This window comes from Ovis canadensis, chromosome 3, assembly GCF_042477335.2.
Source record: "Ovis canadensis isolate MfBH-ARS-UI-01 breed Bighorn chromosome 3, ARS-UI_OviCan_v2, whole genome shotgun sequence".
In the NCBI taxonomy this organism is placed as follows: Eukaryota; Metazoa; Chordata; class Mammalia; order Artiodactyla; family Bovidae; genus Ovis; species Ovis canadensis.
Genome location: NC_091247.1, coordinates 186,898,806 through 186,913,719, shown reverse-complemented (window position 1 = coordinate 186,913,719; position 14,914 = coordinate 186,898,806). Strand labels below are relative to the sequence as shown.

The 14,914-nt window shown below is 54.4% G+C and overlaps 1 protein-coding gene across 1 annotated transcript; it reads left to right on the top strand.

Moving 5' to 3' along the window:
* The first annotated feature begins 3,626 nt into the window (after positions 1–3,626).
* SSTR3 (somatostatin receptor 3) lies at positions 3,627–5,179 on the top strand. Its single transcript, XM_069581188.1, has one exon. The coding sequence runs from the start codon at positions 3,659–3,661 to the stop codon at positions 4,925–4,927; it is 1,269 nt and encodes a 422-aa protein (XP_069437289.1). The 5' UTR covers positions 3,627–3,658; the 3' UTR covers positions 4,928–5,179.
* Positions 5,180–14,914: the final 9,735 nt, after the last annotated feature.

The window sequence follows — 14,914 nt, the reverse complement described above, 5'->3', positions numbered from 1 at the left end:
TTACAGGTACAAATAACTCCGGGTCCAGTGCCTAAAAGCCAGCAATCTAGAAGGGAAGAGGGTGGGATATAGACAAACGGAGAATGATCTGGCATCCATGAGGGCCGTTCTGAATTGCTGTGGGGCTCAGGGCAGCCACTCACCCTCTCTGGACCCTTGTTCCCTCTGGAAAAGTCTTCCAAGGAGTCTGCCCCCGGTTTTCAGGCAAACTTGTACCAAAGATAAACCAGACAGGGAGAAAAAGGTCCTCCTCTCCAAAGGATGAACCAGATCATGCACAGTACCCCACCTCCTTAAAAGGCAGCATCTAAATTGCAGGTCTGACTTACACCCGAGGAAAGGTATAATTTCCTCGCTTCTGGCACTCTGGCCTGTTAAACTTTGACAGGGAAGATGCACCCAGATAAAGGTGGAGGCAAGGAGTCTTCCAGGGGGGCCAGGGGCTCTGGGAGGGGCTATTTAATTCTCCTGCAGGAAGACAGGGCCTGGCTGGTACACTGTGTTCCTGCCAAGGCTGTGTGTTAGCACGTGTGCATGTGTGTGTGGGTGCACAGGTGTGTGTCTGGGCAGGAGACACCATCCTCAGAGCTCACTCTCAAGCTTCCCCCAAGGCATCTGTCCCTGCAGCCTGAAAATTAGGTTTGCCTGGCTCACTGCTCCTCTCTTAGGAGCCTCCCTCCTCCAGCCCTGGGCTGTGATTGGCCACCTGACAGGGATGCTATAAAGAGGATCTGCACACAAGGAGGCGAGGTGGATGGATTGGTGACGTAGAGCTCCCCAGCCAAGGAGGTGTGGACTCTTAAGTTCCCAGATTCACAATTCTGGGTCTAAGGGCTGATTCCAGCATTCGGGAAATCTGAACTTCTCCAATTCAAAGACACAGAGTCTAAAAATCTATGACTCTACAAGTCAGTTCTAAGACTCTAAAATTCAATTTTTAAGTCTCTAAGGGTCTAGGGATTTGGATCCGTGATCTTAATAGTTCAAGAGCCTAAGGAGCAGTAAGGAGAGTTCTGAATAGGCTAGTAAGAAAGCTGAATGCCAGCTGGTTTCCCTGACCAGTTATGATCCTAAAATAAGTGCCTTCTCTAGGCCTGACCTCAGTTTGCCGGCCTGTGAGATGGATGGGTCAGGAGTTGGTATAATGAATCCTTCCAGCTTTGCCCCTTCCCAACTGTGTGAGCTGAGCACACAGCCTCATTTGGTCCCTGTGTGTACTGTGGGGACAACCTAGTGCCTTCTTCATAAGACCCTATACGATGCTGCACGTCACTGCTGAGCCTGGAGCCTGGAGTCGGTGCTCAGTCCCCACGGACTGGCAGTACTGTTAAGATCCTATGAACCCACCATTCAGACTGCCCCTCAACTAGTGCCTGGGGTGACGGGAGGTTGAGGGCTATCCTGAGGCTTGGAGGAGCAAGGAGGGGATTCTCTGAGCCCAGTCAGCCTGGGGAAGCATCAGGAGGAGCCAGGGCGAAAGGGGTTCTTTTCCATTTTTGGCATTGCCCTGCCTGCTCAGAGTCCTTGGAAAATCCAGGTCACTGGGCAAGGGCAATCAGACATGCTCACCCACCTAGAGGCGTCTGCTCTGAGTTGGGGTGCCTCCCCTTTGAAGGAGCTTCACATCTGAAAAGCCATGTCAGGACAGGGCAGTGAGGACCATAGGTCCTGCTGAAGGCATTTCAGGTCCAGGGGTGGGCAGGCAGGGGGATACTGGAGGAAGTTTCCCCTGAGAGCTTTCTTTCTCCCTTGGGGTTTCCCTAGGGAGTCAGGGAAGCCAGCAGCCGAGGGACTTGGGGAGGAGGCATCATTTGGAAAAGGGAGAAAGTCCAGTCCCAGAGGAGGCTCTGGCCTTCAGTCCTGGCCTATAACTGGGTCTCCAGAGAGCCAGGGAGTCCTGCTGAGGAGGCGAGGGCATCCTAGGCCAGGGGCCCTTCCCCAGCAGGGCCTGGATCCCCTCCGTCAGCAGTTCATCCTCCCTTTGTGTCGAGATTTGTCCACCCAGGGTTCCTCTGATTCACTCAGTGCCTCAGACACTGAGACAGAACTTATGTGGAAGGGACGCAGGAAAGGACCAGAGCTGAATATGAGCATCTCCACACTTAAGGAGAGTCAAGTCCAGCAGAGACGCCAGGAGGAGGCCTGGCTCCTCATAACACAGGAGAAATGCAGTAAGAAGGTGCTCACACAGTGGGTGGGGTGCTGGTTCCCACTGAGCCGCTGGGCAAGCTCTTACCCACACTTTAAGGCCTCCTTGAAGTGCCCTCTTCTCAGAGGAGCCCACCCCACTGGTACAGGGGGGAGCTGACTATTCTTGTCCTCACCTCCAACGTGTTATGAATTTCTCCACCATCAGTCAACCTTGGGAGCAGGAGGGACAGCAGCCGCCCAACCCCAGGTTCACAATCCATCATCCTAGGCAGGGCCTTTGTAGGGGGCGTGGTGGGATGGGCCAGGCCGAGAGGATCCTCAGGGGCTTTGATTCCCAGGGAAGGGGACACCTCTGAGTGTTTGGTTCTTAACTGCATTCAGAATCTGAGGAATCGGATGAATGTGCTGGCCTCTGCCCAGAAAATACAAGGAGGTGTTTTTACCTTTCACCGGAGTTTGGGCAGGGGGTGGGGGCTGGTTATGGATCCGCTGAAGTTCATCTAGAGACTTGGGCTCAACATTGAGGATGAGTGACACGCAGCAGTGTTTTCAAGTGCGCGAGCTGGACCTGTTGGGGGTGTCTTAGTCTGTCCGGCTTGCTCTAACAGAATCCCATAGACTGGGTGGTTTATACACAACAGAAATTGATTCCTCACCATTCTGGAGGTGGGGAAACCCAAAATCAAGGTGCCAGGAGATTCAATATATGGTGAGGACCTGCTTCCTGGTTCCCAGCTGGCTGTTTTCTAGCTGTTTCCTCCTATGGCAGAAGGGACCTAGGACCTTTCTTCAGAAGAGCACTAATCCCATTCACAAGGACTCTACCCCTGTGTCCTAGTCACCCCCCACCGCGGCCCTCCCTCCTAACACCATCGCACTGGAGGTTAGGGTTTTGATATATCATTTAGGGGTAGGAAGGACACAGTCTATCTCAGAGCCTGTCTCAGTGGCTGAGCCACTTGGGTCTCTGCCAGTAAGGCGATCGTATGTAGAAAGGGCACATATTGTGTTATGGAAGAGTATGACATCACTGAGTTGCAATGTAAGAGGCACTGGCGTCAAAAGCATTTGAAAAGGGCTGGCATAGAGAAAAGGACCTATGTTGTCAGCAGCTGAATGAATGATCCACTTGCCCCTTTACTGAAACATTTGTGGGACACTCGTCCTGTACACAGGGGAAGGGACCAGGCCTCTGCTGGTCTTGCCCTCTGGAGCAGGCAAGCCCAAGTCCCCTGCTGCACCCCTACTGCATCGCATAGGGTGTTCACTTTACCCCTCTAAGATTCAGTTTTCTTGTCTAAGAAGTGGGGCTATCTTGCCAGCTATCTTGCTGGGCTGTGCAGAATGAATGAATGACTTGTCCAACTCTGGGCAGGTGCCCAGGGAGTCTCCAAGTTCAGTGTGATCAGGGAGGGGCCACGGAGAGAAAGTCATGCCCTGCCCTGACCAAGCTGTGTCCTCCCTCCTCCAGGCCAATAGCTGGCTGCTGACCCACCCTCTCTTGGCCATGAACACCCCTGGCTCCCTTTCACCGGTGCCCGCAACCTCGGAACCCGGGAACACCTCCTCAGCCTGGCCCCCAGATGCAGTCCTCGGAAATGCATCCACAGCATCAAGTGCGGCAGGGCTGGCTGTCAGCGGCATTCTGATCCCACTGGTCTATCTGGTGGTGTGCGTGGTGGGCCTGCTGGGCAACTCCCTGGTCATCTACGTGGTCCTGCGACAGACGGCCACCCCATCGGTCACCAATGTCTACATCCTCAACCTGGCGCTGGCCGATGAGCTTTTCATGCTGGGGCTGCCCTTCCTGGCTGCCCAGAATGCTCTGTCCTACTGGCCCTTCGGCTCCCTCATGTGCCGCCTGGTCATGGCTGTGGATGGCATCAACCAGTTCACCAGCATCTTCTGCCTCACGGTCATGAGCGTGGACCGCTACCTGGCTGTGGTGCACCCCACCCGCTCAGCCCGCTGGCGCACGGCGCCCGTGGCCCGCACAGTCAGTGCGGCCGTCTGGGTGGCCTCGGCCGTAGTGGTGCTGCCCGTGGTGGTCTTCTCGGGCGTGCCCCGCGGCATGAGCACCTGCCACATGCAGTGGCCCGAGCCGGCGGCTGCCTGGCGGGCTGGCTTCATCATCTACACGGCCGCGCTGGGCTTCTTCGGGCCGCTGCTGGTCATCTGCCTCTGCTACCTGCTTATCGTGGTTAAGGTGCGCTCCGCCGGGCGGCGGGTACGGGCCCCCTCGTGCCAGCGGCGGCGGCATTCTGAGCGCAAGGTCACGCGCATGGTGGTGGCCGTGGTGGCGCTCTTCGTCCTCTGCTGGATGCCCTTCTACGTGCTCAACATCATCAATGTGGTGTGCCCGCTGCCCGAGGAGCCTGCCTTCTTCGGCCTCTATTTCCTGGTGGTAGCCCTGCCCTACGCCAACAGCTGTGCCAACCCCATCCTTTATGGCTTCCTCTCCTACCGCTTCAAGCAGGGCTTCCGACGGGCTCTGCTGAGGCCCTCCCGCCGTGTGCAAAACCAGGAGCCTCCCGTGGGGCCTCTGGAGAAGACAGAGGAGGAAGAGGAGGATGGAGACGGGGAGGACCGGCACGAGGGAGCAGGGAAGCCGGGGAGCTGGGGGGAGATGAATGGCCGGGTCAACCAGATCATACAGCCAGGTCCCAGTGGACAGGAGCGGCCTCCCAGCAGCACCACCAGCAAGGAGCATCAGTTCCTACCCCAGGAACCCTCGGCTGGGGAGAAATCCGACACACTGCACATCAGCTATCTCTAGAGGCCTGTGGAGGGCCAGGGTAGCCTGAGGAATGGGCAAAGACTGTGGGTGCACCTAGGGTGTGCCACCCGAGGTAGCAGGGGCCCATGATGGGATATTTGGAGGCCTGGGCTCTAATCCCCTTGCTGTGTGACTTACTGTGTGACATCAGATAGGTGGCTTCCCCCTCTCTGGGCCTTGTTTTCTCCTCTGTGACTCAGGGATGGGAGACAGCAGCCTGGATGAGCTCTATCCGATTAAAAGTCTGGAGGGGCATCACCACTGGGCTGATCTTCCTGAATAGGGTCAGGATAAGGGAGGGGGTGGAACTTCCCTGGTGGCTCAGGGGTAAAGAATCTGCCTGCAATCAGGAGCCACAGAAGATGAGGGTTCGATCCCTGGGTCAGGAAGTTCCCCTGGAGGAGGGCATGGCAAGCCACTGCACTATTCTTGCCAGGAGAATCCCATGGACAGAGAAGCCTGGTGGGCTGCATTCCACAGGGTCGCAAAGAGTCAGACACGACTAAAGCGACTTGGCACGCACAGCACGAACAAGGGGAGAGGCAGAGCTGGGCTCTCCGCTTCAGAGACAGAGCACCCTGAATATTGGCCCTCAGAAGGATAAACCAGGGCCTTGGATTTCCCGGGCTCAGTCAGGTTCACAAAAGAGGGAGCAGGGCCCAGTCGTCATAGGGGTCAGTACTGCAGCCCCACGTGGGAGGAAGTCTTCCCCAGTAGGGAGAAGGGGTGTGAGACTGCCCAGGCCGCACGTCAGCTCTGCTCCTCTTGCTGCAAGGCCAAGGGCCAGCCCTTCTCCTCTCTGGACCTCAGGCCTCCCCTGCTGAACAACCTGATAACCTCCAGGCCTTCTTGGTCCAGATGGTCAGTACCAGGACTCCTGTGTTCCTGGGCAAGAGAAGAGGCAGATTTTCCAGGAAGCTAATTAAGTCCAGCTTCAGGGCCCCTGACTGCTTGGGCCCTTCTGAGGCTCTGAGTCTAATTTTGTCTTTGTAATTTTGTATTTCTTTTCTTAAACAAGGACCCCATACTGCACAGGCCCCCCAAAGGCTAGCTCAGGCCCTGTTGGGGGCAGCTGACCAACCCTCAAAGCATCTTGCTTTGGTCCTGTGGCTGGAGGGGATCTCAGGGTTTTGAGGGCTCAGGAGCCTTCTCATAGGAGAAATTCTCCCTGCTTCTCCCCTCTCATTGACTAAGGCAGGGACCTGGCCTGGGCGGACTGGCACAGAAAGGCAGAACATCTAAACAGAACTGAAAAGAAGAGGAAGAAGAGGAGGAGGGAGAGGGGAAGAAAAAGGAGGAAGAGAAGGGGGAAGGGGGGGAAAGGAAGAAAAAGTGGAGGTCAGATCTGTCTCATGACCCTGGGGCAACGTTGGCCCCCCTGGGCTGAGCTCAGTGGCAACATCAATGAAACTGGGTTGCCAGTCAGTGCCTGGCCTGATCAAACTCAAGGAAAGGATGCCATCAGGATGGAAAAGCTAATGCCCTGAAAGGTATGGGGCCAGCAACCCCTGAGGGCCTGCGGTGCGCTGAAGTGTTGGGCCTTGATGGGAGCTTGGGGCAGAGCTGAGAAGCAGGGCCTGGCTCCCCGGAGAGGTTGGGAGGAGTGGTGTGGCCCTGGCAGGCTGGGGAGCAGGCCTCCCGGTCTTTCACATTCCCCAGGTCCAGGTCGGGAAGGCTCAAGGAAGAAAAGATTAGAGGAGGCTGGAGGGAGACCATAGGGAGGGGCCATTGTCCAAGGTTGGGCCTGGGCTGGCCTGGACTCCCTCTCCGAGATGACCCCTTAGAGCCACAGCGAGACTGGTTCTGAGGAGGGTGGCACCTCTTGCTAAATCTCCCAACCCCCACCCTTCAGAGGGTAGGGGGGTCCTCAGAGAAAACGTGGGAGACCTCCAGATCCTGTCCAGCCTTGACCTCTCTGGGCCTCAGTTTCCCCCTCATAAAATGGCAGTGGTTGTCCCAGTTTGCCTGCCTCCTGGGATTTGGGAAGAAAAGGAGTCATCTGGGGTAAACGTCCATGTACACTGCAGTGGGTGAGGCTGGAGCATAACAGATTATAGAGTGGAGGCAGCCTCCTCCTTTCTCATTAAGTGGCTTCTCTGTCTTCCAGTCCTTGGGGGTAAGGACACTACAGGATATAAGGAAGGGAAGTTGAAGTTCAGAGGCCAAGAATCGGGGGGCAGGGCTTGGGGGAGAGTGAGGCCCCATCAGGCGGAAGGAAGTGGACAAAACTAGAGCTTGTACAGAGGCTGGAGGCTGGAGGCCCAGTCCTCATTCTAGGGTTTCCAAGGAGGGGCTGGGGGTCTGAGGAAAGAGGACCCCTGGCATTCCAGCATTTCCTGTTTTCCTGATTCCTGGGGCAAGTGAGCCACTTCTACAAGGGTGGCTGAGAGGCCCCTTAGGAAAATTCTGACCCGCACTCTTGTCAATAAAGTTGGTGACACATGACGACCGGCCTGGGCCAACTGCTCTGACTAGCACGGTGTTTTAGATTGGTGTGCCTGAGTAGGGGTGTGTCCATGCATGCCTTTCTATCAGGATACTCCTCTCCCGTTTCTCAGCTCTGCATGCCCAGGCCTCCTTGTGTATTGCCTTCCAGAGTCCTGGTCCTCCAGGAGTCATGGAAGATGCTCCTGACAAACCTCAGCCTATATCCTTAGAGAGCTTGATCCTTGATCCAAAAGCAGTAAACCTACTCTTTTTCCAAATTTCAGACCTCATAGAAGAGAGCTGATTGGTTCTAATTGGGTCACATGATGGCCATATGGATAGATCACCAAAGACAAGGTGATAGAATGCCATGATTGGTCAGATGTGGGTCATAAGTCCATCTTTCCAGCTACAAAGAAGGCGGGACACTGTGACGGACAGTTTGGCCTGACCAGTGGGGTAGGAATTAGGTCAGGGACAGACTCTCAATGGCAGGGAGAAATGAGACAGGCAGCAGCAGCAGCAGGATGGAGGAGGGGCGTGTAAGCACAGTAGCAGGCCATACAGGAGGTGCTCGGGGATCTTGGCCATATCCTCGAGGGAGGTGCCTGGGGTGAAGCGCAGGGCCTGCTGTGTGTGTGGCAGTTGGGCACGGGCTGGGAGCAGAGGGACTGCTGGCAGCCAAGGTTGTGTGGGGAGTGGGGTCTGGGCTAGGGTCGCCTCTCTGGAGCCCACAGCCCTCCAGCTCCCCTGACTTCCTATGTGTCACTCACTACCTGTGCACACACATGTGCGTGTGGGAGGGGGGAGTGTCCTACTAGCCTTGTGCTTCCAGGCAGGGTTCAAGCCTGATGTATCCATGTTCCCAGGGCCTGGCAATGCTGTGGGCCCTTCATAAGATGATTTGGGATAAATGAATGAATGGGAGAAATTCCATTTCACAGTTCCAGGGTGAAATTTTCACACTGTTACTCTAGCTTCCTTTGGTTGGTACAATGTGCTTGTTGTTGTTCAGTCACTCAGTCGCGTCCGGCTCTTTGTGACCCCATGAACTGCAGCATGCCAGGCTTCCCTGCATCACCAACTCCTGGAGTTGCTCAAACTCATGTCGTTGAGTCAGTGATGCCATCCAATCATCTCATCCTCTGTCATCCCCTTCTCCTCCTGCCTTCTATCTTTCCCAGCATCAGGGTCTTCCAATGAGTCAGCTCTTGGCATCAGGTGGCCAAAGCATTGGAGCTTCAACTTCAGCAACAGTCCTTCCAATGAATATTCAGGGTTGACTTCCTTTAGGGTTGACTGGTTTGATCTCCTTCCAGTCCAAGGGACTCTCAAGACTCTTCTCCAACACCAAAGTTTGAAAGCATCAATTCTTTGGTGCACTGTGGTGACCCTGAATAAATGTGGGAAGAATCGAGGGGGTAGAAAGAGTCATATGGGGGTTTGGGGTTAGAATCTGTGGCTTATGGGAACCACAGGGGCTATGGGTTCAGGGGAGGCTTTGGAGCTGTGAGCCCAAGCAGGCAGGAAGGGGTGGTGATGGTCCTCCCTGCCTGATTCCTTCTCTCCAGATGTCCAAGTTGCTCAAGACATCCAAGACCCAAGACCTTACCTTAAACTTGTCTCTCAGAGGCAGTTGCCAGGCAACAGCCCATGGCTTGGACTAGGACTTCATACATCAGCCTCAGCACCAGCAGAAAGGAGTCTGCAGGGCCTGGGACAAGGAAGCCAAGGACCCAGGGCTACAGCCCTTTTCACCTCCAAGAAGTGGGGGAGACAGAGGCCACTGTCCCATACGGAAGGGACAGCCTGGGTTCCAAAGGACTCCAGACACAGAAGAAAGCACTCTAAAGACAGCAAGAACTCCAGGTATAAGGTGAGGGGAGTTGTACAAGGCCACAGTCCCATCAAAACACCAGGGTGCTCCTCTGTGGCTGGCAGGCCCTGGTGAGACCTGGTGAGTCTACTGGAAGGCCAGAGGGCAAACACATCCCTTAAACGTCATAAGACCCAAAGTCAGGAGACCCGGGAGGCAGGCCCACTCTGCCACAAACCTACCACGTGGCCTTGGCCATTCACTTGACCTCTTTGGGCAAAGTTCCTTAAGTTGACAAAGGTTTTCCTGCATGCAAGGCCCTGACACTGGACTGGGAGTACAGCGGAGGGAAATAGACACGGTTCCCATGCTTGTGGCTCTCACAGGCAGCCACACAGGTAAGCGGACTACTAACCAGTGGGAACACTAGTGCAGTGTGCTCTGGAGGAACACAGCTGGGCGGAGGGGTCTGTGCTGGGGGTGGCACTGAGAGCAGAGGGTGAGCCTGAGTGTGTCTGGCAGGGGGACGGTATGTGCTAAGGCCCTGGGGTCGGAGAAAGGCAGTGAATGAGAGGGAGAAAGGCCCAGTTCAGGGACAGAAGTGTCAGACAGGACCTCCTAGGAAGTTAACTTCCACTGTGCATCGAATTGTGTCCCTCTTCCTCAAATTCATATGAAACCCTAACCTTCAGTACCTCCAGATGTAACTTTATTTGGAAATAAGGTCCTTCCAGTCTTAAGGAGTTCTGATGACATTACCCTGGAGTAAGATGGATCTCTTTCAGTATGACTGGTGTTCTTAAAAAAGGGAAGATCAGGACACAGACACAATCATGGGGAAAATGCTGGGTGATGCACCCAAGGGTCAGTGCCAAAGATAGCCAGAAAACCACCGGAAACTGGGAGAGACGTCTGGAACATGTCCATCCTCTCAACCCTCAGAAGAAAGCAGCCTTGCCTGACACCTTGGTCTTGGACTTCCAGCCTCCAGAGCTATGAGAAAATACATTTTGGTTGTTTAAATCACCTAGTTCTGGTAGTTCAGTCCAGCAGTCCTAGCAAACTAATACAATTACCACCTGCAAAACAAAGCCAGCATCCCTGCCTCTCCCGGGCCTCTGGAAGACCTTGGACATTATCATTCATTCATGTCTTCATTCAACAAGTGTTTATAGAACAGCTGCCAAATGCAAAAAGCAGAAGGTAGAGAAACACAAGGTCTGTCTTCAGGGGCGAAGGAAGTCACATTGAACATAAGAGATAAAGGGGTGGTTCTTAAGCCCCTGCAATCTGGAACTGTCTAGTTTTGAATCCCCACTCATCCATTCACTAGCTGTTTGATTAACCTTTCTGTGCCTCAGTTTCTGTCTCTCTGAGATGAAGATGAGGCTAGACATCTATGTTAAGAAGATTATGTGAGTAGTACAGTCCATTGTACAGGGCTTCACTGGTGGCTCAGACAGTAAAGAATCTGCTTGCAACATGGGAGACCCAGGTTTGATTCCTGGGTTGGGAAGATCCCCTGGAGAAGGGAATGGCTACCCACTCCAGTATTCTTACCTGAAAAATCCCATGGACAGAGGAGCCTGGTGGGCTACAGTCAGTGGGGTCACAAAGAGCTGGACACAACTGAGTAGCTAGCACTTCACTTTCACAGTGCATTGTAGGTACTATGTATTAAATAAACCTTGAGTAATGCTTTAACAAAAGTGAGAAGCCATCCATGGGTGGGGGTGGTAATCTTGCTGGAGGGGTTATAGCCCAGCCAAGCATCAAGAGGGAACTGGAGTTTGTGCTCTGGGAAGAAGCGTGAAAGATGTTCACAGTACGATTGAACAGCTCTCATGTCCATTTTACACCTGAAGACAGTGAGGCCTGGGATGGTCACATGATTCACCCATGGTCTCAGCACCAGACGCAGACCAAGAACCCCATTTTCCTAGTCTCAGTCCAGCGCCTATAGTTTTTAGAAACTACGAAAATGAAGGTGAGTGTGGCAGGAGTGATGCTGGGTGTGGAAAGAACTTGGAGGCCAATGGTGTCAGCTCCCCCTTGGCAGCCACTGGTGGTGACAGGCGATGTCCTTGAGCAAGACTCAGCAGCATGAAGGGCAGCCCAGGCCTCTGGACTGTTGATGTCAGGACAGAGCGGGGCAGTGATGTCATCACGCTGCTGGTGGGCAACAAGATGGACCTGGGCAACAAAGGCAGATGACCACTGAAGAGGGCAAGCGGCACGCCAAAGAACTCGGTACCATGTTCATAAAGACAAGTGCAAAGACAGGCTACTGCGTGAAGCAGCTCTTCCGACCTGTGGGCTCGGCTCTGCTTGGAATGGCAGATGTCCAGGAGAGAAGCAAAGAAGGGACGGCCAACATCAAGCCGGACAAACTTCAGGAGCCCCTGGCCAGCGAGGGTGGCTGCTTCCATTGATGCAGTCTGACCTTCCTTTGACACTACTCATTTGTTGTGATATCAGTTGTGTTCTAGAAGCCCAGCCCAGCCACCCTCCAGCTAGCCTTGCAGCCTTGGCATAGGCCTGTATGGCAGGCTAAGGCGGCCTGCACACAGGAGTGAACGTCACTGATGTATTTGAGCACACACATGTGTGTGGAGGGCAAGGCCAGTCTTCACTTTTTCACAAGCTCAAAGACAGTGCTTGGAGCCACACTTGGCCTCCTCCAGGGTCCCAGACATCCCAGGTCCTGGCTCACATAGCCCAGGAACACAGCCTGCAGACAGCCAGGAGCTCCTAGCCTCTGGCCATCTTGTAAACAGGAAGAGAAAATGAGGCCTGCAGTCGTATAGGGCCTCTCCGACTTGCTCTCTGCTTTAATGACCGGGAAACATGTCAATATTTGCATATGGGGACAGCTGGCCCTGCTGTGCTTGGTCAGCGTACCCAGAGCCTACTTGGTTTCACCACCTGTAAGAACAGGGGTTACCTCTGTGCTCCAGGGTGGGTCTACCCCGGATCATCAGACAGGGCAGGTGCCTCCCCCTGGATGACCATGATAAATGACAGCAATTCCTGCGAGAACAAAGCAAACACACAATGATCACTGCAGTGGGTGGCAGTGACAGGTGAGCTCTCTGCCATACAATCTGTTTCGAACCTCACAGCCACCACTTCTTAGCTCTGTGTGCCTTTGGGCCAGGCTCGAAACGTCTTGGAACCTCAGCTTCCACATCCATAAAACGGGCTCAGTAGCCCCCGACTGTCGCAGGACTGGGAGGCGGCGGCGCGTTAGCTTCGGCTGAGTCGAGCGCCGGGCTCTGTGTCCAGCAGGGGGCGCCGAGTGACCTTCCCCTCTCCCCTTGGCTCCCTCCAGCAGCTCCACTCGGCCGAACTCGGCTCAACTCGGCACCATTCGGTCAGACGCGGCTCTGATCCGCCAGACCCGCTTGACTCGGCTGGACTCGGCTGGACTCGGCTGCATTCGGGCAAGTTCGGCTTTGCTCGGTTCTGCTCGGCTCCACCGGAGCTTAACTCTCAAAGGCCCCTCCCCGGCGCCGCCGCGGCTGCCTTCACCCCTCTCGTGTTGGGCTTCTGGCTTACAGGCGCGGTGGCCGGAGCGAAGACGCCGGCGGGTTTCTTTGTGGGGGGGGGGGTCTGTTCTAGCAGAGCCCTGGGTGTTGCCAAGAGTGGCCGCAGCTGGCGGCAGTTTTCCCCAGGGTTTGAGCCCGAAGTGGGGGTGGGGGGTTGTTGGGGCTCCCCCCGCTTGGGGGTGGGGGTGTCGCGTCCCTTAATTTGGCCGAGAGAAGTGGGAGGTGGCAGTGGCCTCCCGCGTACCTTGCCCGCCCCGTCATCTGGCTCTGCCCCTAGTCGGCCGTGAGGAGGAGCCAGTTGGCGCACCTGCTCCCCTGAGCCTCAGTTTCCCGCTGTGTGACCGCCGTCCTTGTTAGGGGCCAGGAGGGCTGGGATGGGGCTGGCTCTTCCTTTCTGTAGGCCTCTTGGGGATTCGGTTTCCCCTTGTGTAAAATGAGATTAAGCTCGCCCAAGTCAGATGAACACCTGTAGGACAGACGTGGGTTGCTGAGAAAGCCCAGGACGGAGAAATGGAGTCCGGAGAGCGAAGTTCACCCTCGACTACTCAGCTGGTCGAAGGAGGGGCTCTGCAGATCCAGGAAGCAGAGTAAACTAGCAGCTTGGGAGAGCGATGGTCCCATTGGACCCCCTACCCACGTTGTTGGAAGAAATGAGGGAACGGTGCATCTCAGTGGGCCCTCCATCTTACCCCCTGCCAGCTCCCTAAGAAGGGGACGGATGGGGTACATCAGAAGGCCGGGTGGCGTGGGGCAGGTGCCCGGCTCCGTGACTCCCCAGTGGGTGGCGCTCACGGTTTCCTTTGTTTGGTTTCTTGATGACTGCCCTTGAACAGTTATTAATAGATCGGTGACTTGCCATAGACCACTTGCATGGCTGACTCCAAGAATCCTGTTTTCTGTTCTCTCTCACTTTATGACGGCACATTTTATTTTTAAAAAATGCATGAAGGGTTCTTGTTGCAAGCACCGAGTGTCACTATTTTTGTATCTTCGTCCAAACTTTGGGCTGGAAGGTGGGTGTGGCTAGGAGCTTGGTTCTGAGAGTCAGTGAGTCTGTGTCTCAGATGTGTGCCTGAGGAGAATGGGCTAATGTCCTCACCATATTCACTGGGAGAAGCACTGGTTGGTGGCCAGTGTATGTATCCCATTGAATATCCTGGCAGACTGCTCAGATGGTTTAGGTCTCCTCATGTCCCTCTGGCCCAGGGACACCAAGGCTCAGAGGTAGGGGGACGTGGCCAAGGTCAACAGAGCTGGAAGGAAGTGGAGCTGAGATGCAACCCAGTCTTGTCTGATCCAGGGCTTGTCTCCAAGCTACCTGGGCTGCTGTGGAGAGCTGCAGAATGGCTGGGGACTAAGGGCTCATGCACAAATGGGGTAATTTTCCTGATGATGGAAGACAGTGGGAAGAAGAATATTATTAAAGTTGTGTATAATATTCCAGAGTCCAACCCTCTTGTCTGCCCTGCCCCTCATCACAGCCAGCTGCCTGGGAGCCAGGGGCGGGGACAAGGGGCCCTTTTCTGGGTCATTGACCACAGCTGGGAGTCAAAGAAGCTGGACCTAGAACCTGGTGAGAATGGTTTTCTTGTCCAGACCTCAGCCTCCTCACCTGTTAAGTGAGATGAGGCTCCTTCTTTTTTTCTTTTTCCTATATATACCTAGTTTATTAAATTTATATAGCAAAGTTAAGTCATCAGAATGACATTAGCACCTTCCTATGGCATTCCAGAGAAAGTGTGTAAAATATAACTGGCTCAAATGTGTGATTAGTCCCTCAGTTGTGTCCAACTCTTTGCGACGTCATGGACTGTAGCCCGCCAGGCTTCTCTGTCCATGGAATTCCCCAGGCAAGAATATTGGAGTGGGTTGTCATGCCCTCCTCTAGGGGATCTTCCTGACCCAGGAATCAAACTGTGGTCTCCTGCATTCCAGGCGGATTCTTTACTAGCTGAGCTATGGATCAAATGTGTGATATGGATGTTTCCAATTCTTTTCTACAAAGGATTGCTTTAACATCCACTTGGAATTCTGTACCACTTTTAATAACTAATGTAGCACTTCCCTTAAAAAAATATTATTTTCTGACTCTTTGGAGAAGACCTTGATGTTGGGGAAGATTGGAGGCAAAACAAGAGGGTGGCAGAGGATGAGATGGTTAGATAGCATCACTGACTTGATGGACATGAATTTGAG